The following is a 27,532-nucleotide window of genomic DNA, read 5'->3' as shown; positions in this document are numbered from 1 at the left end:
GAAAGCCCAGCAGTGCTTAAGTGATTTGGTCATGATGTGCTGCTAAAGAGGTTTCAGACCCTTCCATATACTTACATATTTCATCCACCTTTCGCCTCCGCATTCTGTTTCCGCTGAAAATGCCCTCTACCACGAATTACAAGAAAACATTCTACTGCAGTGTTAGACTTTATGCTCGTACAAGTGGGTAAAGGAAAACTGTTGAGCCAGCTTTACTGCAGTCTGAAGTCGTATTAGGAGCTCTAATGAGCCGCCCACGACCATGTGGTGAGTCCACCTGAGACACTGGTTTGCAGCTGCTGGGACTGCCCTGGTGCTGCAGATGTTGCCTCCACGCTTAGCTAAGAACTTCTCCCTCAATCTTCTGTCTGACTGTTCTTCGCTTCTTGTACCTGAGAGCTGCTGTCAGGGTGGCAGTGTTGCCCAGAGGAGGCAGGAATAAATCACTGCTTTCCTGAACTGCTGATACCAATCTTCTCGGGCTTCCTTGGGGAGACAGTGGAAAGTATTCTCTGCTTGGGAGAAACAGATTGTGTTTGTCTGTCAGAGGCATTTAACGCCTCAGTGTCTAAATACCTTTCTCAATTTCAAGAGGAGTTGCTTCCCCCCAACCCTCACAGTGTTAGGGTGGCCTCATTATTGATATTCTTTAAAAAAACTATTAAAAACACAACATATGCTCAAAACACCTGGCTGGTATAAACTCCAACTTCTTAAAGCAGGAAATTATGTATTCTTCCCATTATGACAGCTTAACTTGATACTTCCTCCTAGACCGGGTCAGTTCAGTGAAACCATTTTGGAGTTTGATCCCTCAAGTTTGTCTTAAAGCATTGTTTTTTGTGTAGCAATTTATGATTTTCTAGGATAGGATACATCATGAGTTTACAGAAGTTTGGATGTTAATCCTGGTTTTGTAGTTCTGAGAAACCTCTAAATAAACCAGGAATTTCAAAGAAATTACTCAGTCCTATTGCTTTATATGCTTTTCTCTCTTACCTACTGATTCTGCCTGGGTCCAGGCATCTTGAACAGAATTAATTTCCACTACAGCAGGAGTAGGAATGAAGGGATATTTCTGTTGATTCAAGGTATAAAAATATTGGGACAAGTCTTTAGGGAACGAAGATTAGAAACTAGGAGCTTTCTCTTTTCCCTTTCTCTTTTGTATTTTTTTTTTTTTTTTTACTTTGTCTTTTTTTCTTTTCTCCCTCATAGTTTCCATCTTCTTCACACAAAGAAGGATGCCTCATGTCTTCATTTTGATATTTGGTCGACTGCTTTGCAGGCAAATAGCCCCTGACTCTGAATATGTTCTTCTGTGCCAAAATCAAGTTTTTGTTAAATAATAAAAAAAAGGTTTTGTTAAATAGAAATTTTCATCTCTTGCCTAAAAAAGATTTTTCTAGGAGATGAAATAATGAGAGCTTGTAGAACATTAAATGAAAATGAAATATGTAAAGTTTACACATTAATCTACATAAACTCTTCTTCTAGCTTGTGGAGTAAGGTGATTTTGTTTTACGTGGAGAAGGTGGAGTCTGTAACGATAATTTCTTTAATGGGATTTGCAGACAGCTGAGGTGGGAGGTGTGTCCTCCTCTCTGCCACCTTCCCAGAGCCCTGCGTCTTTTAGGGCACGTTCCCACATGTTCACTCACCTTAAAGGTGTTTTGCCACACTCGCTCAGCTGTCTATTTCAAAATTGCTTACATGTTGCTTTTCAGAAGAATTCAGAGATACAAAAGGAGGATGACTGCTTCTAAAGTCTAGATTTCAAAATCAAAATAGTAGAAGCCTAGGACCTTGATGCTGCATGAATTCTTCAGTTGCTGTTCAGGGTCTTTTTGAGGGGTAGGCTGCTGGTGAGCTACTTCTAAATCAGACACACCTTTGGGTTGGGCTATTTTGGAAACTAAGTAATTGATGAGGCTCAAGGTATGGTCTGCTAGGAACAAGTGATTTTATTGTGTGTTTTTACACGTACTTTGATCAGCTGATGCAGTTGACTGACAGTCTCCTCTGTAAGTAACTGAGGGTGGAGGAGTGGTGACCTGCACTCAGCCTTTCCTGACTTTTTCCCCAAGTGGGGATTGCTGGATTTCAGGCAGCTGGGCAAGAGAGGAAAAGGGACGTGATATGGGGGTGCCTTTATTTGGGGAGAGCAATCCCTTTTATTCCCGGATATGGAATGGACTAAGTCAGAAGCTGCAAGGCAAAAAATCCTGGGATAAACATCTGGATGAAATCAATTTACTCCAGCAGAAAAGGTACAGTGCACTTCAGCCTTCCTGTCTTCTCTTTCTTCTCCTGCACTCCCTGTAGCTGATTCTCACTCTTTCCCCTTAGGCTTTTCTGCCAGTAGATAAACTTTAAACAACCCTGGAGCACTTTTCTCTATCAGATTTCTTCCTTCAAGGTGGAATGTTTCTGGAGTTCCAATCTTATCTGCTTTCACAGGTAGATTTACCAGGTTGCAATTGAATTACCCTGAGTGCAGGACTTCAGTCACAAATTAATAATGTATTCTCTTGTCTTTCCTGCTTCATTGGTAAAGCTCACAGGAAAATGCATGAAGGTTTGCTTTAAATTATTATTATTACTATTATCATTATTATTGTCATCATTATTACAATGACTATTAGGATTGTGTGTGATGTATAGGCTGCAGCCAGCTGAAATAGTGGTGGTTTTTTGTCAGGATTTTGCTTTCTGTCTCTCTAAAGTTGCTTTTACTGTGGGATAGAGTAGCCGTAATGTTGCTGAACGTTTTGGGGGTCAGTCACCTCCTGGGTCAGACTGTGGTTTCTCAGCCCTGCGACCTGAGTGTCAACATGTACAGTGACTCCTCTTAGACCTTAGGTTATCCAGAAGATTGGCTGTGTCTTGCCATGTGAACACTGAAGGTTGTTTGTTGCTGCTGTGCAGGGCTGCTCCCTCCACACACAGAAATGTAGCACTATTCACGGAAATACAGCTGGATCTGGTTTTCATTGTCATTCCTGCATGCACAAATGCTGCAGTACTCAAATAACAAATTGCTTCCAGTTGCTTGTAAAATCTGTTTTTTCTTTCCACACGTAACTCTGAACATCTGTGGGGACAAAAAGGTGACTGTGTGCGACAAAATCTATCTATACATATGTATATACACATATATGAATAGAAATATGCAAAGAAGCAGTTAAGACGGTCACAAGTACGCCTTTAGGGAAAGAATTATAACTTCTGGCCAAGTAACAAAGCCTGTTCCAGTTTACTTCAGAGCGGTGGGACTTAAATACACTTAAAATGGGAGGGACAATGGGAACAATTGTGTTTCTGTGGAATGCTGAAGTGTTTACATTTTGATGCGTTCATGAAAAGCATCACAGGTAACTGAAAAATAAGTTCTCAGCAGATTCTGTAAGATCCAAATGAGTATAAAATAGAAGTCTAAATATATTAATATATTAAATTAATTATATTGTTTATATACTAGTTATTAATACCAATAAGCAATAAATTGTAATACATTATTTTTTAATTATTGTAACATTATCTTCATATTTTTAAGTCAAAGAGATGTGGAAGAAAGCGCTGCTGATCTCTATCTAACCTCCCACTTGAAGCTGAACTATTGCCAGCAAGAGATCCCATTGCTTAAGCTCTGTCTAGCTCAGTCTTGAAAGCTTCCCAGGTCCCCAGACTCTGCCATATCTTTAGGTAGCTTTTACAGTGCTGTAGTAACCTCCTAGTGAAAGAGGGTTTTTTTCCCCCAGATATTCAACCTGAACCTCCAAAATCGTAACTTTTGATGATATTCCGGTTCTTTGTTTACCATCTGCTGTTGTCAAGCGGGGTTTGGTCTCTTCCTTTTTGTTGCTCCCTTTCACATAGGCTGCTCTTAGGTTGCCACTTCTCTTTGCTCATTAATCCTCATTAGTCGTGTGCTACAGGGACATGAACATCTTGTGTGTTGCTACTGATGGAGGAAAACATGAACTAACATGAAAAAATATTAGTCATACAAACCCTTCTGCATAAATTTCTCTTAGGTCACTGTAGTGCAATCCCACTGGTCCCAAAGTTAACTTTTCTGTGTTTCTTTATAAAGTTCTCTGTCAAACACATGCAATATTGACTGTGATACCAGGGTTGCATGGGGACGTGATTGTTCCCTTCCATTTTAGGTCTATGTGTTTCCCCCAGCTTTCAACTAACACAAGTTAGCCTCCTCCTATTTGGTCACAAATTACGTGGTGCCAATATGTGGAAACTCTTCTCCTAAAGAGGGACAGGACCAGTTCTTCCTCCTGTTAGGCTACTTTTTTGTTACTTGTCCCCAGGGGTGCTCAGAGTTTGAGGAGAAAAAAAAAAAGAACATTTTGCAGAGGACTGGAATCAGTTTTATTGCTTTTGCATTTTTAGTTATGTACAGATAGAAAAACACACCAGGAAGACCTTCTTTGGTGATTGGTGTGTGGGAGCCACTCTTATGAAACCTCCTTTTGTGGAAAATCTGTTGTAAGCCAAAAGGGCTTTTGCTGCATCCTGTCATTTTGTGGTATAGAACTGCAGTGTTGTGGCTTCAGCTTGAGTTCTTCGTAGTGAAAATGGTGTTGGAATACATACAGTAATTAGCAGTGGTTAAATTCTACTATTGTCTTATTGAAAGCCAGTGGGAAATATGTTACTATTTAACTGTCATTCTCTGATCACACACAAAGTCAGCAAGAGAAGAACAAGTCTTTTTTTTTCTGTCTGAGGGCTGGTGATAATACCTGAAAACTAATTGTTTTGGTAGTTGTCACCTTCCCTGGCACTGATGTTCATTCTCTTTCTTCATATGAAACAGTTTTGAATCTTACTAGCAGTAGATCTTAGCATTATTCATTCTCATCACTCTTACTCATCCTATTCACAGAAAGGGATTAAGATTGCATTCTATAATATTTCCCCTGGGGAATCCAGGTTCAAAAAACGTGATACAATCTCCTAGAACTGAAAAGGACTTTATTTGGCCTAAATATTCTGGTATTTCTCTGTTGAAGACTCTCCTTTTAAACAGCCTGTAGCTCAATGTGGAGTCCCAGGGACAGTGGTCACATCTCATATGTTCTCTCTAGAATCATCTCTGGAAGCAAACTCTGAGATCTACATGGCCTGAAGCACATGAACATAAACCCTCAACATAATTCACAGAGACAGAGAACAGAAAGATGAATACTTATGAAAATTTGGGCCTGATAGAGGTGAAGAAGAATCACATGTGTGTCACAGTGTAATAGATCTAGAAATTATTTTCAGTGCAAGAGTTTCTAAGGAAATGTGAACAAATTCCTCCTGGAATAGGCTTTTAGAAAATCCACCGTATGAGAATTGCACTGTTCATAAAAAATAAGCAATATGTAAATGAGAACAAGTGAGTACATGGTTCCAGTACCTGTAAAAATATAACAATTATGTAGTATTTTTCCTCCTACTATTGCCTGTATCCATAACTCTGATAGATAAACGATAAGTATTTATTTAAGTAATGCATTAGAGATGCTTGGGACAAATTGCATAACTTGCAGAGACCTATGGTCATTCCAAAGGTGTCACAATAAAACTTTCCGTTTCCAAATTCTTTGGTGGCTCTCTAGTCTTCCAGACATATTAGTGAGGTGCTTTGCTTACCCTGGAAACAAATGTGGCACAAATAAAAGGGCAGCTCAGCCTAATGCAGGTAAATGGAATTGTTTGAGAGTTGTACAAGGACACAGAGAGCCTTCAGCTTCTACATAAATCTTTCTCAAGCTGGTAGTGAATGAGCTGTCCCCATAGTTTGGCTCTTCATGTCTAAACATTACTGAGTTTTCATCCCACTATTTAACATAGCATTGTCCTGTCCTAAAATCCACAATACCTGTCTGTATTAATTGGTTCTTTTTCTCCCAAATGTGACAGTGAAATAAAGATGCCAGCTCCCAGTTCCAGCACTTTATTTATAGTTTGTTTCAACAACAGTGCTTCTGAGCAGTCATGATGCAAAGAACGATTGGCTGCTGCACATAAAATAGAATCAAAAGCATCAGTGGCAGCATTTCTGGTCTTTTCTTCTACTGATACACCTTCATCCTAATGAAAGTTCTGAGACTAATAATGGAAAACAGTCTCCCTAATTTAGCAAGTGTAAAGGTCCTCCAGAAGTTGTGTTTTCCCAGCAATGCACAATCTCAGCCTAAGATGCATCTCAGGCTCATAGATTTAGGAAGTTATTTGTAGATTTAGGAAATTATTTGATTTCCTAAACTTGGCCATAGGTTTCCTTACAAAGAAGAAAACATTAAATTTGTGCCTTGAAAAAAAACCCACCCCAAATTAAAAAACTGTTAGAAAAAAGTTATTAGACACAGGGTAAAGAACACAACCTGGAATAAAACTGCAAGAAAATCCCTATTGAGGAGGGCTGGAATTTTTGATGCAGAATAAGGTCATACATCAAAGAACAAATTTGTTTTATAACTGCTTCAGTGATAATAAATAAGAACTAACAACTTATGAACCATTAAAACAATTCTAGCATGAGATTATTCTTATGATGATCTCAGATGCAGAATTAGGAAAAAAAAGATGTTAATGCAAGCAGAATGCCCTGCTGGAAATAACTGATCAAGATTTCTATTGCTTTGTGTAGCAGATAGTCAAATATCTGAAGGGATAAGAATTCCCTATCAGTTTCTTGTCTAGTAACATTGGCAATTATTAACCTGTTTAATTAATTTCCAGAGAAGCTCTGTTTACTCTCAGCTGAAGGGGCTTTGACATACACAAGCAAGAGGTCCCAGTTAACTTGCTGAGTCTTGTTGCTGGTGCTGAGGAAATTTGCTGACCCTGTTGATTGTCCAAGCCCCTGTTATCTGGATCCTTTTCACTTTGTGCAGTCATTTACCAACTCCTTTGGCATCTTGCTAGGTGATTGCTTTGATCCTCCTTCAGCTGGTTGGCTTCCTCTGATCAGCTCTCTGCTCTCCTGACGGCTTTCACACATTTACATGCACAGGCTAGGAGAAGGAAGGGAGAAGATGAATCTCCTCTGACAATTTCATGATTCATTCTGGAGCATGGATATTCTGAGCACAACAGGGAAAGAAGAGAAAGCTGAAACAATATTCTGATGATGAATTTATAGCTTAGGTTAAAATAACTGCTTTAGAACTTCAGGAACTGACTCTCCATGGGTATAAAGCTTGAAGCTGGAAGCAAACTTAAATTAGGGCAAAGAATAGGGGAATTCCATATAGTGAATGATTGAAGTTGTAGAATCTGATAAGGGAAGAATAGAAAGAGATGCTTCTGAATGATGTCCTGAGAGAATAACCATAGCAATCCAAATTCTTCTTTTTATAATGAAATTAAGACTTATTTACTAGCCTTTGCATTCTCTATCTGTCCATAAGTGAAATGAGCAGGCTGCACTCCAAAAGAAGTTCTCAAGAAGCTGTAAACCTCAAAGGGCACATATTACCAGCAGAAAGTGCTTGTGAAGTCTTTAACCTTGTTTAGAACTGTTTTACATGACTCCCTCAGTCAGAATCTGACCTAAATTTTATCTCCTCTTTGTTTCACAATGGACTTTCTGGTGTTCCTGGTTTTGCCCTCACCTATATTGGAAAAACAGCTCATGGCTTCCCAAGCACATCACTGAATCATCTGTGAAGAAAACTGGCTGATAGTAAGGCATGATCAAGGCTCACGAGCTGCGTCCATACTGACACATTCCTTATCTCAGTAAGAAGAACCCAAGAGCACATCCAGGTGGAAACTAGTGGTTCTCATTGCCTCTCAGAATTACTGGTTTGCTATGGAGCTGTGCTTATCCTAAATTGATCCTGTAAGGCAACATCCAGTCTGCCTCGAGTTACAAACTTAACTTAGCTGGGTAAATCAGGTGCTTAATATTCCTTGATTCCATAGCTGTTGAAGGGGATGAACAGGATTAGAAGAGGAGCTTAACTTAGATGTGCTGAATTATCGTCTCAAAGTGTCTAGATATGTCTGCTGAATCATTTTCTGAAATACAGCCTCACTGTTCAGTGACATAATGGTACTTTATGGAAACTAAGCACCTACTGTAGGCAGCTCTTTTAAGAGACTTAGGTTACAGATTTTGCCAGCTGCTGCTTTGACACAAAGGGGGCCAAGAAGTAAAATGCTAAACTCACGCTGCGTTTGATCCATCAGGAAGAAAGTTAGTTAAATATGCAGAAGTTAAATAATTGAAAATGTTTTGGAGGTTCTAAATTCAGGCAACTTCATTTAATTTTTTATATTAGCAAATTTGCTTCCTCTAGTTTTTGACATTTATGTGCTCAGTACATTGCTGTAATATATTAAAAATTAGTTGATAATTAGAACGGTATGTTTTAAATGAGGTTAAAATGTTTCCCCAATTATGAGACAGAAAATTAAATGAGAGTAAAAGCATATGCTTGGAACATGTAACTCACAAACCTTTGAGACATCACAGGCAATGTGCCATGACATTTGCCGACATTTCTGAGTTCCTCTTCTGGTTTGCTCTTTGGCCTGAGATCTCTGGCATTTTAAGCCCAGTTGGAGGTTGCTACATTAAGAAGAAATTTTTGACCATTTTGCCCTCAGTTTCCAAACACTGAGCATAGTATTTTTTAGGTGCCTTTCTCATAGCTGTATCGTGATTTAATTAGTTGTTTACAAGAACTTTGGTAATTTTTGAGAGAAAGGTATTGTGTTTGTGTCCTCCCATGTCGTCTCTTGCCCAATCCTTCCTCCTCTCTGAGGTCATTTGAGGGATAAAGGCCTACCCAATAAAGCATCAACATATTAATTGTTGCATTGTTTATGCTACTGAAACCCCACCTCTCCCCACTTCCTGCCTCTGAAACATGTATTTTCCAGAAACACAGAGTCTTTCTTAGCCAAAATAGTGGCAGAGGTGGCAGACTGACTTCACTAACACTGAATCTTATGGCTTTTGCTTAGAGTGCCTCTTTATTTAGTTCCTGTTTGTTTGATCCTAGATGCAATCTCCTCATCAAATCATCTTGTCATTAGTTACTAATGAAACTGACGCATGAGTAAGCTATAGAAGGAATACTTCCCTAACTAGGACTGTGAAGGACATATAAAAATATCTCAGAATGGCTCCCTGATTTATTGAGGATGGTTCTTTTTATCCTGAATGTTTTTATTTCTTCTCTGCTCCTCGGGGGTTTTCTAGTTTAGTTTCTAGTGACTTAAATAATGGGGTGTTTTTGGTGACAGGAAGGGCTCATTTTGTGGAATGATACAATGATGTTCAGTTATGCTTCTATTACTTGTAGCCCATGTCCATTAATTTACACTTACTCAAATGATTTCTATTTATCTGTATAATTCTGATATTTTTTGTTTTGTTTTATCCCCCAAGTTTTCTCGTGTCTCCAGTGTCCACTAAAAAAGAGAGCAGAACTCTTAACATTTCAAGTGGATTAAATCCACAGAGATAATGGCATATAAATTTCTTTTTTATTTCAGATCTTGTTGTTCATAAAATAAAAATTTAAAGAAATAGACATTCCTTTGAGCCACAGAATTCATGTTGCCTGCTTTCCTGTTTTTTGTCATTAAGTTGTCCTGTACTTAAGATGCATGAGTTGCAAGAAAACATTTATTGCAATGGGCCATTTATATTCTCTGTCTCTCTCGTGTGGGTTTTAATGTGGCTTATAACAGTTATATTCACAGGTGATGTATCCTCACATCAGTGTTACCACTTAATACAAAGCACCTATTGCTTAATGTAGAATTTATCCCCAAAATCTTGTAACTAAATAATGCCAGAATACATGGAATGCCACCAGGAGGAAGCATTTACTGTATCTGCAGATATATGGTTTGATTAATATATTTGTCCCACATGCTTTTTTGGGGAGGTGTGCTTAAGACAATTATTGCCAGTTGTTAGATTGTAGTAAAGGGACAGATAGAGGCTGGTAGAAAAACAAGGGCTGGTGTTATCTTTGTTCATATCAGCTTGAATTTGTCATTTTCTACTGTAATCCTTAGACTTATTCCACATCACACATTGCAGCCTGACCTGGGCCATGCTAGATAATTAAGATCAAATTAAACATCTGTACTAGAAAACAACAGGGGTGAGATAAAAGCACAAAATTTTAATTTGAACAAAGGTCTAAAACAGAAGTTACTGTGTTAGGAGAGAAAAATGTCTTACTATTTCATACTGAAAACTCATGAGACATATTTTTTTTCTTTTGGTTTGAGAGTCTTTCCTCACCTTTAATCTTTATCTCCTGAATATGAGATACCTATAATTTTTTATTTGTATAAAATCAAGAAATCAAAAGGCCCACTCCAAATGACTTTTTAATTTATTTTAAGTTTAATTAAAAGACAAACCTGAATATATTCAAAGATAGCAGAAATATTCACCTCAGTTTTGTAGATTTTGTTCTTTTTTTTACTTTTGTATGGCCAACTCACCCTGAACATTGCCAAAACATGTTTGGATGCTGAACAAACACTGCAGGTAACTCTCTTCAGGTACTTATAAAAATTGATAGGAGCACCACCTGAGCCTAGTCTTTTCCAGGCTAAACAGTCACAGTTCTCTCAGCCTTTCCCCATCAGAGAGGTGTTCTATTCTCATGATCATCTTTTGCCTTTTGCTGAACTCTCTGCAGTAACTCCATATGTGTTTTGTTCTGAAGATCCTAAGACCTGGATACAGGGCTCTAGGTATGGCCTCACCAGAGCTGAGTAGAGGGGGAGGATCACCTCCCTTGACCTGTTGTTTGCTTCCAAAGACCTTGCTGTAGCAGAGTTTGGTGGCTGTACTTATAAATTCTTCATCAAGTGCAAAAGATATACTCAAATAACCCAGATCCTCATGGAAGACTCAAGGACATGCTTCAGCTATAAGTGAACCACTCTGTCTGGAACTTGTTTGAGCACATGCTCTTTCCCAGGACATGAACATATTTCAGTTCTCAACAATTTCCTCAATTCTCTCAGTACTAGAGAAAATACTAGTATACCAAAGGGCAATTTTTTCTCCATAACTTTGTATATGGAAGAACTACATTTCAGAGCTCAGTCTGTTAATTATAGGAAGTGTTGCAAGAACACAGATGGAATTCTCATTTGCCCTTTTCTATCCACTGTGGGAGCAATTCAGACAGCAACCTTTTCTTAATTTATTGTGCTGTGTGAAGAAACAAGTGGCTTTTTCTGGCTCCTGAGATAACTGTCTACTTGCAGGAGGCTTCAATGACCCATCATTCACTATTTCTGTGCCTCAAAAAGTGGGATATAAAAACAAGAAACAGTTTGGTTGTTTCCCCTGTCTTTCTCCTCTGCTGCCACCATACGGTTCAGTATCACTAAGCTAAGAGATTATGAACTTCAGTGTATTTTTAGAATCGCACTGCTCTGCTTTTTCCTGTTCTGATTTTGTTTGGGGTTTTTTTTTGTGCATTCAAGGAATACCTCAGATGTTAGATGTGCATTGCTGATTTTTCAACTAAAATGTTCAAGATACAAACTGTCTTGAGCAAAGGCCGTGTTAACTATGGAAATAGGTACCATGTGTTTGATTTTATTCCTTATCAGACATTTTTTCTTGACTGCAGGATCTGGGAATCCCCACTCCTCCAGGCTGCCAAAGAGAACAACCTTGCTGCCATTAGGAAACTTCTCACTGATGGAACATGCGATATCTATCAGAGAGGTAACTGGGATTACTTGAGAAAAATGGTTTTCTGTGGAAGGCAAGAGTTTCCTACAGCAGTTTGTTAGTTTATTTAAATATTTGCATCAGCAGACTCTAATGATTTAACTCTGTCAGCAGCTTTGCAACAAAGTGAGTTTTCTGACTTGGTTGTGCTCATTCACTTCATGCCTGAAGTCAGCTGTCACTTACAGACACCTGAAGTTTCTGCTCAGTTTTCAGATTTTGTTGAAGCGAAGGACAGAGACTGTGCAGTTATATGGCTGTACCAGGCCACTACTCAAGGGAGGACATAGCCCTCCTGTAATTCCCCACCTCAAGGAATCTATTTCTGCTTTTGTCCTATACAGTTGAATGTCGTGACAATTCTCACACTTGTCCTGCTGTTTCTAGGCGCAGTGGGAGAGACTGCCCTTCATGTAGCTGCCATGTACGACAACTTGGAGGCTGCAGTGGCTCTGATGGAAGCAGCTCCTGAGCTTATCAATGAGAGGATGACATCAGAACTTTATGAAGGTAATATCACTGGGAATGAGGATGGATGGGATTCCCTGCAGGAGGGGAGAGGAAGTGCTACTTGTACATTTGGGAAATTGGATTATACTGTTCCTGGTTCAATATGTTGCTAAACTGTAACACAGCAAAACCAATATGCAAATGGCTTCTGACCTTTCCTAAAAGGAGGAATTATATTAAGCATGAGTACACACATATGCAAACATGCAAAGACCTTGACCAGGGAATAGCAAGGGATTGGAAAGGGATTGCAAGGATATATAGTTTGGTTTCTGACATACTCATTTATAAAAAAAGGGATATCTGCCTGACCTTCCCTGAAAGGAGAAAAAGTAGTTATTTGGTTGAGAAAATGAGAAATGTGGCCACTGCTCTTGAGGCTAGACTCTTATCCAGATTTTTAAAGACTGCTTCTGGTTGAGTACACAGAAATTCCAGTCTGAATCTCAAACCCACTAAAATAATAATAATAGGGTTTTTAAAAATTCTTTTGGACTAAAAACTTAGAGTAAGTCTTTGGGAGTTTTGTCTTGACCTTATCTTCATTTCTTAGGAAGGAAAGCATAGTCAGTCTCGCAACTTCCTGCTTGCTTCCCAGATGAGTGTGGCATGTCTTGATTTTCCCTAGGAAAAAAATCTAGAATGTGCACCCTGTTGGGATTTTTTGTCAATTTGTAAAGTCAGTTTTAATAAATTAATGAAAAGATTTAGGTAGAACAGAACCTCTGTAAAATCTCTAGCACAACCCTTTGCACACAACAGGGATAACTTCAAAGCTAATTCTTTTAGCTGCTGTCCATTTACCATGACTGACACACAAACTGCTGATGAGCCTGAAGTTGCTTTCTTGGAAGACAAGGTTTTGTTTCTGTGTCTTGCAGGGCAGACAGCTCTCCACATTGCAGCAGCTAACCAGAACACCATGTTGGTGAAGGCTTTGCTTAAGAGAGGAGCCAATGCCAGCACAGCAAGGGCCACTGGGCACTTCTTCAAGCGCAGCTCCCAGAACCTTTTCTATTTTGGTACAGCCTTAACTTCTCCCCTCGCTGCTAAAGGAGGGAACCAGTAGAGTGGTGGGGGGATATGGGGGAGCCTCACTATAATCCCCATCTAAAGTGGGTAAACAGAGGCTCCTATCTTCAAGTGTCATCAGACATACACCTTTTAGCAGAGTAAGACTTCCTCCGAGTATGTGAATGATATGTGAATATAAACAATACACGTTTTATAGATTTGCATGTATGGAAATAAATATATATATTGTATTAAAATTGTAATTTAGTGTCTTCCTAGGAGCAAATTATCTATCAACCTTCTTATGGAGGTAAACCACTGAAAAGAACATTTCTTCCTTTTAGTGTTGTGTGGGACAAGTCTTTAACTTTTCTGGTTGGGATGAGAAGGGGGGCAGGAAAATTTACAAGTTACCTACAGTAACTCTTCCTTTCATATCCTATGGCTTCATAGCATGGATAGCTTCCCCTCAGCATGCTTCAGGCTCTCCTACCTCTGGATCCTTAATGTTGTTTCTCCCCATCCTTTTCATTTCAGGAGAGCATGTTTTATCATTTGCTGCCTGTGTGGGGAATGAGGAAATTGTGCAGCTGCTCATTGAAAACGGAGCTGACATTAGAGCTCAAGATTCTCTGGGTATGTGCTGTGGGGCTCAGTGAATTGCACAGAATGGATCTGGGCATTTTAATTCTGACTGTCATCCGTGCATGCAAATATTCTTCTCTCACTAGAAACAGCTGCGGGATGAGGGAGATGAGGAAAATAAAAGCCATCAGTCCATTCTCAATCTTTGCACGGGGCTGAGCTATTCCAGATACTTCATCCAGTCTGCTTCCTTCATAGGTAACACTGTTCTTCACATCCTGGTTCTCCAACCTAATAAGACGTTTGCCTGCCACATGTACAGCCTGATACTTTCCTATGACAGGAACAAAGAGGGACCAGGGTCACTTGAACTGATTCCCAACAATGAGGGGCTTAGTCCATTCAAACTGGCTGGAGTTGAGGGCAACACTGTGGTGAGTTTGTGTGACACTGGTACCTCTGTACAAAAGAGAAATGGAGACCTTGAAATAACATCAGTCAGAGCAAGGGAATTTATGCATATTCTTAGTGGGTAGGAGATACGTAACAAGATTTTTTTCCCAGAAGTCTTATGTAGGTCCCAAAAACCCTTTATAAGAAATTTCTTTATCCTAATGAAAGAAATGAGTGCTTAAAAAATAGATATTTTCCCCCTATTTTTGAAGCATTTGAGTTAAACAGGTGTTAACAGACACATTTACCCCAAGCAATTTTTTAAAGGCTCACAGAAATTGTTGTCTTGCTTGTCTAGATTTCATTACTCTAAATGTGACAGATGGGAAGCCTCTTCAGGTATCCACAGGCATTTATTCATAGACAAAATCGTAGCATTTAATGTAAACCCTCATCCTTCCACTCACTGAAAAGACGAAGGTGGTTACTGTTTCTTCTGTAGATTCACAAGGGACAGTATCATTTCCCTTGTCACACCTCTTTTCTGATGTCTTGTAGAAGAGTATTAAAACATTTTTTTTCTAATCAACGTGTAATTCAATCTGAAGTCTATTGTCAGGAACTATAACTGTGTCAAGTAACTTTAGCAGTTTGATTAGAATTTAGAGTAAAAATAACTCATCCTTTATGTCAAGCATGAGCTAATGATCAAATAGGAATCAGAAAAATTTCTTCCATTCTAAACCTGCTGTAATTGTTCCCGAGAGATATGGGAACCAAAACAGCTACTGAGTTCAAGGAAAATATGTCATAATTAAGGGTTTTGAGCAACTTTATTTGTTCTCATTGCAAATACACTATATACTGGAAAGCTTCTGATATCCTTGTCCCCCTTCTTTTTTCCTCAGATGTTTCAATACCTTATGCAGAAGCGGAAGCAGAGTCTCTGGTCCTTTGGCCCCTTGAGCACTGTGCTGTATGATATCACAGAGATTGACTCCTGGGCTGAAGATCAGTCCTTCCTTGAGCTCATAGTGTCCACCAAGAAGAGAGAGGTACTGTGGGCAGCGCATGCATTCTGAGTGCAGACCAGGGTGATTATAGAAGGAGAGGAATGATGAGTTTGAAGGTTCAGGCTCACTGATACAATCCATAGAGCAAGGAATTCATACCATGAGTTGCAGAGGGTATGTGAAGTATAGGGGTTTATTAATGGTCTGGCTACACCTGATGCTTTATATAGAGTTTCTTCTGGGGCATGAAAATTGAAGGTTATTGAAAGAACTAGGTATGAACAAACTACAGAAAAGGGATTTCTCTCACCAGGCTCAAAGATACACTAAGAACCTGTAGAGTAGCTCTGGCAAGTATCTTCCTGTAACTGTGATACTGATTAACTCTCACAGTATCCCTGTGAGACAGGAGTACATTCAGAAATCCTAAACTGGAGTGCATTTTAAAACCACTCATTGTTATTATTCCCTTCATTTAATGACAGGTTATGACTCAAAACAAAGTGGGCAAATTATCTCTGCTGTCGGCTCAAAAGCTTGTAAAAGGATTAATAAGATCAAAATATCAGAGTGGAATGGCGAGCTTTGATAGATCTCCCTAGGACTTTTAAGGTACACAGCCCTGTCAATTGTAATGACCTTAACTAATCCTAACAGGACAGGAAGTGAATCAGAACACACTTCAATTAGCACAGTTCTGCCCATCCTGTATTATTTCCACCTATCAAAATTTTCGTCAAACCTTTCTAACAAAAGTTTGAGCATCTGGAGAGCTTTGCTGTGGAGCTTCTCTGTTTATGGAGTTCTCATTTGCTTTTATGTGAAAACCTTTAAATTTCTGTAAGTGGGGATGCATATGGAAATCCAGGAAAAAGCAGTCCATGTCAAAAAATATAACAGGCTTGGAAGTTGTCCACTTTAGGAGACTAACCATAATCACAAAAAGAAAGCAGAATATTGGGTCTCTCTCTTATCCCAAAACATTCATATAGTGCACGCAGGTCCAAGAATTCTCATTTCAGAAGGGATCCCCAAATATCAAGAGATAAAATTATTTATTTTCCAGAATGTTCTTACATATATGCAGTTACAATTTTTTGACACATAGCTAGTAATTATTTTTTTGCATTTGATATATTTGGCCCAAAATGCTTGCTGTCTCTCTAGAAGAATGCCACGTGCGACCCCATCCCATCATCCTGTCCCAGTTCAATATTGGACTAGAGAAGCACGTTTAGCCCCCAGTCAGAAGCAGGTTCCTCTTGTGTTAGGGGGAATGCATACATACATAGGTACTAAGATATATTTTCTGATCCTGAAGTGGTTGGAAAGTAAAAAAATAGAAGGGAACTCAGTTATGGGAAGATTATAGTAAGACTGAAACTTGTATTATCCCTTTGAAAATGAAATTTACTCTCCTATGCAAAGAATTCTAGAATACTGATTTCTACAGAAACCGGAACACCCATAGGTGGATTCTCTCTCATGAAGTTTTGTTCCTTTATGATATTTCATAGGCCATTCAAGAGTTTTGTTAGAGTCATCTCCATTTATGGAAACATTCCCTGCACTTTGTGCACTGAGCAATTTTTGGCTCACTTAGAGGAAACAGGGCACTGTAGCAAGAGAAGAAAAACATCCAGAGTGCATAAAGAAGTTTTTCTTTAAAGTAACCCAGTCACATCAGTTTGACTCACATTTTCTTCTCACTTATTGCAGTGGTCCCCTAAACAATCGAAAGTAAGTGTAGAAATATTTGATAAAGTGCATGGCTCAGATTCGTAAGTTGCAAAGTACACCCGTCTCTCCTGCTCATGCTCTGTCCAGTCTTCTAGTATAAGCTGAAGGCTTGATATAAGCAATTCAATTAAGTATCACCCAGATAATAAGGCATAAACTGAAAAGGCAGTATTTTTACATAAGCCATAGACCACCAGAAAAGTAAAAATATCTTTTAGAAAAATGTGTAAGTTTACTTTAAAACATCTGATACAGAGACTTCTGTTATTGTACTAACAGGAATATTCTGTCGTCCACAGTTCTATGTTCCTACATAGAGGACAAATTTATTCCAGTGTCTAACATCCTTTTCTTGTACTTCCCACTGGTAGTCAACAGTAGTTCTCTGCATGATATATTTCTTTTTTCCAAAGCTCTTTATTGTCAAACTGAGCAAATCCAATGCCCGCCAGAGCATTCCACTTTTGCAAAGGAAATTCAGTTTTGTAATGCTGAATAGGGCAGATGAGAATAGCTTGTTAACACTCTCTCAAGAAAATTTGTGAATGCTGTTTATGAAACAATGCACTTTTGGCAATTAATTCCTTCTTTCTCTCTTCCTCAGGCACGCCAGATCTTGGACTTAACACCTGTGAAGGAGCTGGTGAGCCTGAAGTGGAACATGTATGGTCGTCCCTATTTCTGTTTCCTGGCCTTATTCTACATCCTCTACATGGTCTGCTTCACCATGTGCTGCGTCTACCGCCCCCTGAAACCCCGAACAGGCAACAGAACCAGCAGCAGGGACAACACAATCTACGTCCAGAAAATGCTTCAGGTACTGTGACTGTAGGAGTCTGTAGGAGACTGTAGAGCCCCCATTGGGCAACTCCCATCTAACCTACTTAACTGGAAAGTCCAAGCCTCCCCCAGTCCTCAGCTATTGCAGCTCTCCTCCTCCCCTCTTTGGGCCAGCTGACCTTTGTCAGGGAGGAATAGGAGGTGTGCTCTGTTCTCCATTGCTGGGGGTGGGCTGGTTCCTCTGGCATTGCCAGGTCTACTCATGTTTATTATAAGTAACAATAGGCTGTCTTCACCCCCATCCTCTTTTAAAATTTACTTTCACTTTATTTAAAATTTAATTTTAGTTTTTATTAACTTTTTTTTTTCAGGAATCATATGTGGCATATGAGGATGAGCTGAGGCTGGTGGGGGAGCTGATCACAGTCATTGGAGCTGTAGTAATTTTGGTCCTTGAGGTAAGAGAAACAGCTATACAGTTTCAAGTTTCATCAAGGCAGATTTTACTTACTAGACAAACGTGGATTTGTGCTCACTACTTGGTAGGGCTTATTTGCTTAGTCAGAGTGCTTCAACATAGTTCAGCAACATAGTGCCAGCAGTGTCTATTAGATGAGACAGAGACTGTGACAGTGTCCTGAGACTCCAGGTGCGGAAGAAGCAATTAGAAGGATTGATTGCACTCTCAAATACTGTTTGCAGAGTAATCCACAGTTCCTGTTAGCACCATCCATGGTTCAGCTGACTCCCAGATGTTGCTTCAGCCAATACCCATAAATATTCCTGTTTTTAGGAGTGCTGGGTAAAGTGATTTCTGTGCATAAACAGAGAAGTTTGCATTTAGTTGGAGATCAGTTACTCCGTGGACTTGTAACAGGAGCCTTTCTCAACCACCCCCCACTTGATTTTATTATAATAGGAAAGAGAAGATTGAAACTTTTGTGAGAAAACGCAAAAGATGATGACAGGAAGAACTGAAAATAAAACAGGTCTTGTAAACAGCTTTCTACCTATATGGGGTACATCAGCACAGTGTAACCATCTGGCCAAAGGAGGTGATTGTCCCCTCTCTGCTCTGCACTGGTGTGACCTCAGCTTGAGTGGAGTATGCAGTTTCGATTCTATGGTGTGTTCCTGAAGGACAAGTCCTTCTTCCTGTGCTTAGTCAGGACTCTGGGGCTAAGGCTACAACTAACACAGTGTGAGTTTTAACAAGCTCCTTTGATTCCCCAAGGAGGTCTTTTTTGTCTTTGTTACTGAGGCACTTCCCTGTGACAAGTCTCTGAATCTGCCCAAGCATTCTTATATTTTTCAGCAATTTCTGTCTCATCCCAAGAAGGGCCCACCTGGCTCAACCCTTCTGATTTTAAAGTAGCATAGAAATTGATCTATCAAAGGAGATGTGTCTGACCCTAAGAACCCATGGAAATTGGTGGTTGCCATGACATTTAGTAGTATTATGGGAACTGAGTCCTATTAATCCTAATAGGATGTCTCTTTTAGATTCCAGATATCCTTAGAGTTGGAGCAGCGAAATACTTTGGACAAACAATCCTAGGAGGGCCTTTCCACATAATTGTGTAAGTACAGAACATATTTAGTCTAATAAATATATTGTCTTATCATTTTCCCCACTGCACTCTTTTGCAAGATGAGTCACTTCCTCAATTTTTTTTAGAGTATTTTTTCTCTGAATTTATTTGTTTTAATGGCTTGACCAATATTTCCTTCACTGAACCTTTTTTTCACTGTCTCCTCTTCCGTGCAGCATCACATATGCTTGCATGATCCTGGTGACCATGGTGATGCGTCTCACCAGCACAACTGGGGAGGTGGTGCCCATGTCCTTCGCCCTGGTGCTGGGATGGTGCAACGTCATGTACTTCGCACGGGGCTTCCAGATGCTCGGACCTTTCACCATCATGATCCAGAAGGTGTGAGACACAAACAAATACAGGCTATCCTGGCACCTCTTTGCAGATAGGGAGAACTGTAAGAATACTTTTTTCTCCCTCGGGACTATTTGCTTAATTTTGCATTAATGTCAAACAGACAAATTCTTGTTTGCACAGGGAGTTTTAGAACTTTCTCTCTTTAGTGCAAAGGTTTGCTTTGGTCCACTCATGGTCTTAGAATCTGGAAGAAGGTTTACATAGGGTGGCTTGGTGGAACAGCTGGGCCTCATGGTGGCTCTGTCTTTGCTCTACAGATGATATTTGGAGATCTCATGCGCTTTTGCTGGCTCATGGCTGTGGTGATATTGGGCTTTGCATCAGGTGAGTCTACAAAGAGAAAATAATCATATGTTACCTTTGCCAACTGTTTTGGTATGAATTAAGAGTGTGGGTTTTGATTTAATCTCTGATTGACTCCTGAATAGCTGGAAAAACTGGTGATGATGTTTAGCTTCTATTTCTCTGAGCATGGTCACTTTCCCAGTACTGACTTCTGTTCTCAAACCATCAGTTTGCTTTTCAATTCTTGCTCTTTCCAGGATAATAGAAACTAGGATAATGCGGATAACTCCATATATTTTTAAGTTAAGGTTTAAGAACATACTGCATTTATGATATTTGTCTGTGGAAAATTGGATTAACACACAAAGCTTTGTTCTGTCCTAGAGGATAAAAAGATCACTACTTTGTGAAATAATAATCAAAGTAAATTTGGGTCATTTTATCAAGGAGACCAGTGATTTTCATCAGGGATTTGTCCTTGCATAGAAACATGTGCAGAGCCTTCCCAGACCAATTATTTTGGTCAGAATCTCTTATGGGATTTTGTTATTCCTTCTGGAATGTGATTCCTGTTGTTAAACTCTCTTTTTTTCCTGATTTCTCCTAGCTTTTTACATCATCTTCCAGACAGAGAACCCTGAAAACCTTGGGCAGTTCTACAACTATCCCATGTCCTTGTTCACCACTTTTGAGCTGTTCCTCACCATCATTGATGGCCCTGCAAACTACGATGTGGACCTACCCTTTATGTACAGTGTGGTGTACTTTGCTTTTGCCATCATTGCCACCCTCCTTATGCTCAACTTGTTAATTGCCATGATGGGTGACACCCACTGGAGAGTGGCCCACGAGCAGGATGAGCTCTGGAGAGCCCAGGTAATCTTGTTAAGGTGGGCATTACTACCTTATTTCAAATAGCAGCTAGAAGCCCATCAGCCTTTCTTGTCCATCCTGTGTCTCCCTAGATGTTCATTCCCAACACATGGAATCTCTTGTTAAATAGAATTGAAGTTGCAACTTTTTCTTGCAAATCACATTGCTGTGTAACTGAGAGTTTAATTATAATTACAGTGATTGTATGAGGGGGATAGAAGACAAAGTAATGATTAAAGGAAGGACAGAAATGTCTTTTGAACCATTAAAAGAAGTTGGCCTGTCTTGGTCAAAAGGCAAAGACATTCAACCAGTTTTATAGCAAATCAACAGGAAATTAATTTCCTATGTTTTCTGTGTGAAAGCAGTCAGACAAAGGGTTAAATGCAGTCATGTGGCCACAGTGGCAAGTTCTGATGACAATTAAAGTGGGTATAGATACTGTCCTCTTCTCTGGATTGCAATTCATTACCCTAATCATTTGCATGAGGAATAAAAAGAAAGAAATGTAACAATGTTTTAAGACCACTGTTACTTCTTCAAAACATGTCACAGTTAGACCTAAATTAGTGACTGCCTTATTTGAAATATAGACATATATATATATATATATATTTTTTTTTTTTTTTTTTTTTCCTTAAGGAGCTGTAATGAAGTATAGTATGGATCCGCGCTCATGGAACTAATATTTTTGAAAGAGAGTCTGATTTTTTTTCTAATTCATCTGAGTTTTTCCTTTTTTCTCATTCCACAGGTTGTTGCCACTACTGTCATGTTGGAGAGGAAACTGCCACGGTGCCTCTGGCCTCGCTCCGGAATCTGTGGGCGGGAGTTTGGGCTGGGGGACCGATGGTATCTCAGGTGAGTTCTCTTGGAGTGTGCGCCGGTAAGGGTCCAACAAGAAGAACTGAATGTGTGGGTGTTTATAAAGAGCCTCTCCAGTGGTCTTGGGAGTGTTTGAAGTTGTTGCAGAATACAGACCCCAGTCTGTTTTCTGTCTGTGACTGATAGACAAGCAGTGTCCCCTGCAGAAAGCTCTGCTGTGCATTTCCTTGTGAAATCATCTGATGCTTTCTCATGCAACAGTCACATTGGACAGACCCCAGAAACTGCATGGCTTATAAGACCTGAATTTTTCTTTCAAACTTCTTAAAATGAGGTTCACTGAACTTCACTGACATGCTTGGTCAGCTGTCCCTGTCCCTTGGACACATGAAATGGCAGAGGCAGAATCGATCTATCAGGCATTCAACAACGAGCTGCCCTGTGAATGACTCAAAATTAGAACAGGAATAATAGAAGTCAAAATTTCTTTCTGAAGTGAACCTAGTAAATATGTTATACTTTGCTATGACGAAGGCACAGGTCCAGGATTTCAGTTTAGGCACTGAACTGAAAAACTGTCTGTAGTCTGGGTAACACTAAATTCCTCATTATTTCTGATTTTAACCAATATTTACGCCAGGTGAGGAGTGAATTAACTTTTGGGCATTTGCCTTTTCTAACTGTGCCATCTTTTGCTGATAAAGCCAGAAGGGGGAGTGGTGGCTGTATGAATCATAGAATCATAGACTCATAGAATATCCTGAGTTGGAAGGGACCCACGAGGAACATCAAAGTCCAACTCCTGGCTCTGCACAGGACTTTCTGCAGGCAAACAGCCTTGTGGCTTTTCAGATTTATTGGGCAGAATAAGCCAACCTAAAGTGGTGCCAATATGCAACACTTTCAGCCCAAGGCATGGGATATAACAATGTATTGCAAGAGCAATGTCCCAGAAATTCACTGGGAATAATTGGGAATGCCAATTATTTATTGGATGCTGTGAGAAAAGAGTGTTTCTGTGATTTAGTTCTGTCAAATCACATGGGTGTTCATTATATGTATGTGGGACAGTGATTCAGAAGACGTCTATAAGTAATGTAATCGGTGGAAGTGGAGCAGTTAAATAAAGGTTCAGCAAGAGATGACATCCTGAGTCTGGCAGCCATGGAGTATCAGAGGAGGAAAGTCAAGAACAGAGAAAATAAATGAATATATGCATATATACAAAGTCTGCCAATTGCTTACAGTTGGCAAAATGGAAAGAGCAAATCATGACTGGGAAATGAGCTAAAGAACAAGAAACCACAGGTAGACAAAGGTGCTGAAATCAGTGGTGGGGATGAAGGTCTAGGAGATAATTGTGCTAGCAACTCCTGGCATCCTGCCTGTGATCAGTTTCCTGTGCAGATTTTTCTGGAATGTCTCTGTCAGTAGTCCTGTTTTTCGGAGGGGTTTTGTTGATAAGCTGGCACTTTTCTACTTAATTCAGTTTATATCTTCTAATCCTCTTCCAGAATTGAAGACAGGATTGATCCCAACAAACACAAGATGATGCGGTACACGGAGGCATTTAAGGCTCAGGATAGGGATAACTATGACAAAGGTTCGGAAAAGCTGGAGACCAGCGGGGACACCCTGTGCAAGAAGGAACTGTCTGCTCTGTCACTGTCACGGAGCACATCCAGAACTAGTTCTCACCGGGGCTGGGAGATCCTGAGGCGCAACACCTTCCGCCAGCTTTGTGGAGAGGTCGGTCCTGCCGTGGATGAGGAGGTGTATGATGTCTAAGAAGCCTCTATTTTCACTCCACAGTGTATGAAGTGGCTCTTTTGCCATGACAGTTGTCTTCCGCATCTGCGCAAACACTCCCCATCATGCCACACACATTTGTCAGCCTTGGAGAACTCTGCTGGCGAAGATTTTGTGAGCAGTTCATGGCATCTGTGCTACGATAAAAAATGCAATTTTTTCTCTCCTACTTATAAGCTTCTCTGCAATTGCACTGATATTTGCACCAAGCTGGTGGGCTTGTTGAGCTGTGTAATGCAAATGATCAAAAGAAGCCTGCAAAGGGATTTCATCCATTTACGATGAAGTGATCAGTCAGCCCTCTTCCGGACTGTTACATAGAGTATAACCTTCCCCCCACCAGTTTCACAAATTTGTGAGGCTCTCATAGCAAAGAATGACTGAAGTTCTGATTTATGATTTGATACAGAACAGAAAAAAACCCCCAAACTCCCCAGACCCCACAAACCCTGTAACTGATCTCAGGAATGAAGGTAGTTGTTGACACTGTGATGATTGAAAAGGACTGTAACTACTCAGCTGACATTGAGGGCCTGACATATTTTGCCTTCTGAAGAAAGGCATTCTCCATTAACTGCAGTTTCAACATTTCTGGCTTAGCAGGACTGTTTCAGTTTTGGTTTGGTTTGGTTGTTTGGATTTTTTATTGGTGATGGATGTTTCTGTTTGTTTTATTTTTTTTGTCACATGAATGCACTTTAAGCTTTTGAAAAGAAGTGATTGCTGTTCCTGGGAGGATTCTAAAGTGGGAACTTCTTTTCCAGTTGAGAGAGTGTATGACCTGGTTAGGTGACTTCCAGTAGTGTGAAATTTCAGCAGAGATATTTATCTGCCAAGTAAGCTAAAGCTGGTCTTCTGCTTTTTGTGGAAGAATAGGTTTCTGAACCATAGTTCCCTGACTTATAACTGAGCCAGCAAGGTAGAGTAGTGAGCTCCTATTTAGCATGGAAAGAAATGGTGAGGAGATGTTGAATAGATGAATAAGAGCTATTGCAGAGACAGTTCAGAAGCTGGTGCTCTCTCTCTCTCTCTCTCTGTCTCTCTCTGAAAGTCTAAAACTATCCAATGAACAACTAAGGCATCTACACAGTTCCCTTCCAGGCATAACACTATGCCAGTCTGTCAGTTTATCATCTGCTTCAGACCACTTTAATAAAAATGAAGAAGTGTTCAGAGAAATGGACAGTCATTTCAGGTTGTTTTTTTTTTTTGTATTCTCAGGCATGTGTAGTTTCATTCCAGTAGTAGAAGTTAAGCAGAAAGCAATCCACGGTCTTAACATTTCCTTCCAACAGTACTAGTAACAGCAACTTTGCTCTTTAAGAAATTAAAGACTATTATCTAGCACTAGACTTTGAGCCAAATCACCCTGTGATAATCAAAGCAGACAATGAAAAAGCTGCATCCAGTGGATTTCTGATTGTATTGAAATATCACTGGAAACCTCTCCCATGCCTTCTCACTTGCAGGTGCTGTAATGAGTATCATGATCTTTGCAATTGTGTGTATTTATTTAAATGTCCACTTTCCCTTACTTGAATGCTTTTTTTTTGTGTGTGTGTGTGTGTTCCAGTGTAAGACGGACAGAAGGCTGTCACTCTGGAATTCAACTGTATGCTTTTGAGTTGACTAATACTGAATTGAAGGTGTTGTCTGGTTTCAGTCACTGAAGTGCTGTCAGTCCTTCCCAAAACCCTTGGCCTTTACACTGGTGATCTGTGGAAATGGGAGCAGTGTGGTACATTAACCAGAACTGTGAATTGTTTCTCTGATTGTAGCTTAATTTTATTTCATAGTGAGTAGGCAGTAGCAAGAAGGGAAGAACTAATGATTTCCAGGTCCTATCCCTGCACCCAAATATAGTAGAATTTTTACTAGCTTGGAAACCACTGAAATACAATTATGATGGAACCACATACTGTCATTTCTACAAAAGAACTCCCCCTTATGACAAAATAATAATATTAATGATAGTAATAATAATAATAATGGTAGTTTGAAGTACAAGCTGTGTAAGCCCTGGTTCTGATTTTGCATTTTTCTTCATTGCTAAAAACATTGAGAAATTTGATCTTAGAAATGAAAACAACACTTTGACATGGCAGGAGGCAGAACATAACTCAGTAACCAGTGCAAGACCTTTTTTTGATTTTGGTATCTGCTCTCCAAGTGCCTTCTTTCATAAAATTGCATCCTGTGATACTTAGCTTTCAAATTTCCTGCACAATACCCCTGCAAACAACAGCATCAGAACTGAGTGTTTGATTTCCTGACTTAGGGGTTGCCTAATGTAAATAGGATAGAGAATCATAGAAAGAAGGGACCTTTAAAGGTCATGTAGCCCAGAAACTGAGCATGCACATCTTCAGCTGGATCAGTTGCTCACAGCCCTGTCCAACCAGACCTTGAATATTTCCAGAGATGGTGCATCCATCATATCTCTGGAAAATCTGTTCCAGTATTTCATCACCTTCATTGTGAAAAAATTTCTTACTGGCTTCTATTGGAATTTGACTTCCAGTTTCCTAAAATGACTTGCATATTTAAAAAAGAGAAAACCCTGGAAAATTACTCTGTGAAAAAGGAGGCAGAATATTTTACCAATAGTAAATTGATTCCCCAGTCTTTAGTTGATGATCAGTGATGCAGACTATTTTTAGAATAATTTTATTTATCTGTAGGATAAATGGCTCCAGAAGAAAGCCAGAGGCATGGAAATTTAGCAGATGTAATGGGCACACCAGTTGTTGGAAATACTAAATTTGTACATGAATGTGGCTTACTCTCTTTCGTCTGGACACATATACATGAAGTGCACCTGTGTGAATCTCAGGTGATGAAGTAATAGGAGGCACAGGAATAACCTTTGAGCTGTTCAATGCAGTCTAGCTCTGACTCAGCAATAGCAGTGACTGCAGTCACACAGAGGCAAAGCACTTTCACTGTAGTGTTATGCATGAATGTGCTGCTTCAAGATTTGCTTCAAGTTTTGTGCTTTTCGATGTAATTATATTCTAAAATTCTGAAACAGTATTGCTGCTCCTTGCTATTGCAAGGTGTCTTTCCTCTCCCTTCTAACAACATTGCTATGATTTCAAAGCAGACATTCCTTCCCTCCCTGAAAGTGCTAACCTCAACCTGTCTTCTACGTTACTGAAGTTTATGATAATGTGATAAGAATGAATGTTTTGATCTACTTGCTTGTAGTTAAATGAGATCTATTTTGCTGACAATAAAAATATGGAGTATCTTGAGTGCTTTTTTGTGTCTGAAATAACTCTCAGGAGCCAATTTTTGTGTTTGCTTCTCTATCAGCAATAATAGACATTAGCTGACAAATTGTTTGTATTGTCATCTATGGGTCTACACTAAATTTTTTTCTTAAATCCGTTGTTCCACAGCAATCCACTTCAGGTATTTCTTTATACAAAGTTTGTATAAAGTTCCAAATGCTGATTTCTGTTTCAAACTATGAACTGTCAAGGCCCTGTTTTTTAAAGTCATTGAGAGCTTAGTGAAAACTGCAGGACAGTTCTCTCTTCTTCAGAGAAGAAGTTGAGTTTTCACGTTCGTGGAATGATAGATGTGGGACAATGAGGCAGCTGTCCTTGCTATAGCTGCTTGCAATAAAATGCACATATATACAGAGTTTTTCCAGTAATGCACATGCAAAACAGATACAGATAGCTCATTTTTATAATGTCAGTGTATAATCATGTGTCGTGGTTTTAAACTAGTGACAAAAATTACTTATTTTTTGTTGTGAGATATGGATTAAAATAAGAGCAAAACAGGCTTAAAACTTAAAAGGAATAAAGACAGTTTATTAACAAACTATTAGAATAAGAATACCAAAATAAACTTTCAGAAAACCCTTTTACTTCTTACTACTCGATTATTTCTTTGTACACATAACAACATAGAGACAAAAAATTTTAGAATCTTGGTGGTCAAAAAGAGTCTCAATTTCTAGAGTCTTTTCATCAGTCCCTGTAGAGAAACAGAAGTCT

At 39.4% G+C, this 27,532-nt stretch overlaps 1 protein-coding gene across 2 annotated transcripts; it reads left to right on the top strand.

The window, feature by feature from the left end:
- Window positions 1-1,667: 1,667 nt before the first annotated feature.
- LOC131592953 (transient receptor potential cation channel subfamily V member 6-like) lies at window positions 1,668-26,841 on the top strand. Of its 2 annotated transcripts, none has more exons than XM_058864936.1 (15): window positions 1,668-2,270; window positions 11,640-11,737; window positions 12,131-12,253; window positions 13,135-13,275; window positions 13,805-13,903; window positions 14,111-14,286; window positions 15,154-15,300; window positions 17,603-17,815; window positions 18,150-18,236; window positions 19,282-19,358; window positions 19,547-19,712; window positions 19,988-20,054; window positions 20,623-20,891; window positions 21,643-21,749; window positions 23,228-26,841. In XM_058864936.1, the coding sequence occupies exons 1-15, from the start codon at window positions 2,140-2,142 to the stop codon at window positions 23,499-23,501; spliced, it is 2,175 nt and encodes a 724-aa protein (XP_058720919.1). In that variant the 5' UTR covers window positions 1,668-2,139; the 3' UTR covers window positions 23,502-26,841. The 2 variants fall into 2 exon arrangements, with proteins under 2 accessions (XP_058720919.1, XP_058720928.1); XM_058864945.1 differs by having other exon boundaries at window positions 20,623-20,905; window positions 23,228-23,398.
- The last annotated feature ends 691 nt before the right edge of the window (window positions 26,842-27,532 follow it).

This window comes from Poecile atricapillus, chromosome 1 (assembly GCF_030490865.1).
Source record: "Poecile atricapillus isolate bPoeAtr1 chromosome 1, bPoeAtr1.hap1, whole genome shotgun sequence".
Classification (NCBI taxonomy): domain Eukaryota; kingdom Metazoa; phylum Chordata; class Aves; order Passeriformes; family Paridae; genus Poecile; species Poecile atricapillus.
This window is presented reverse-complemented; position numbering and strand designations above follow the sequence as displayed.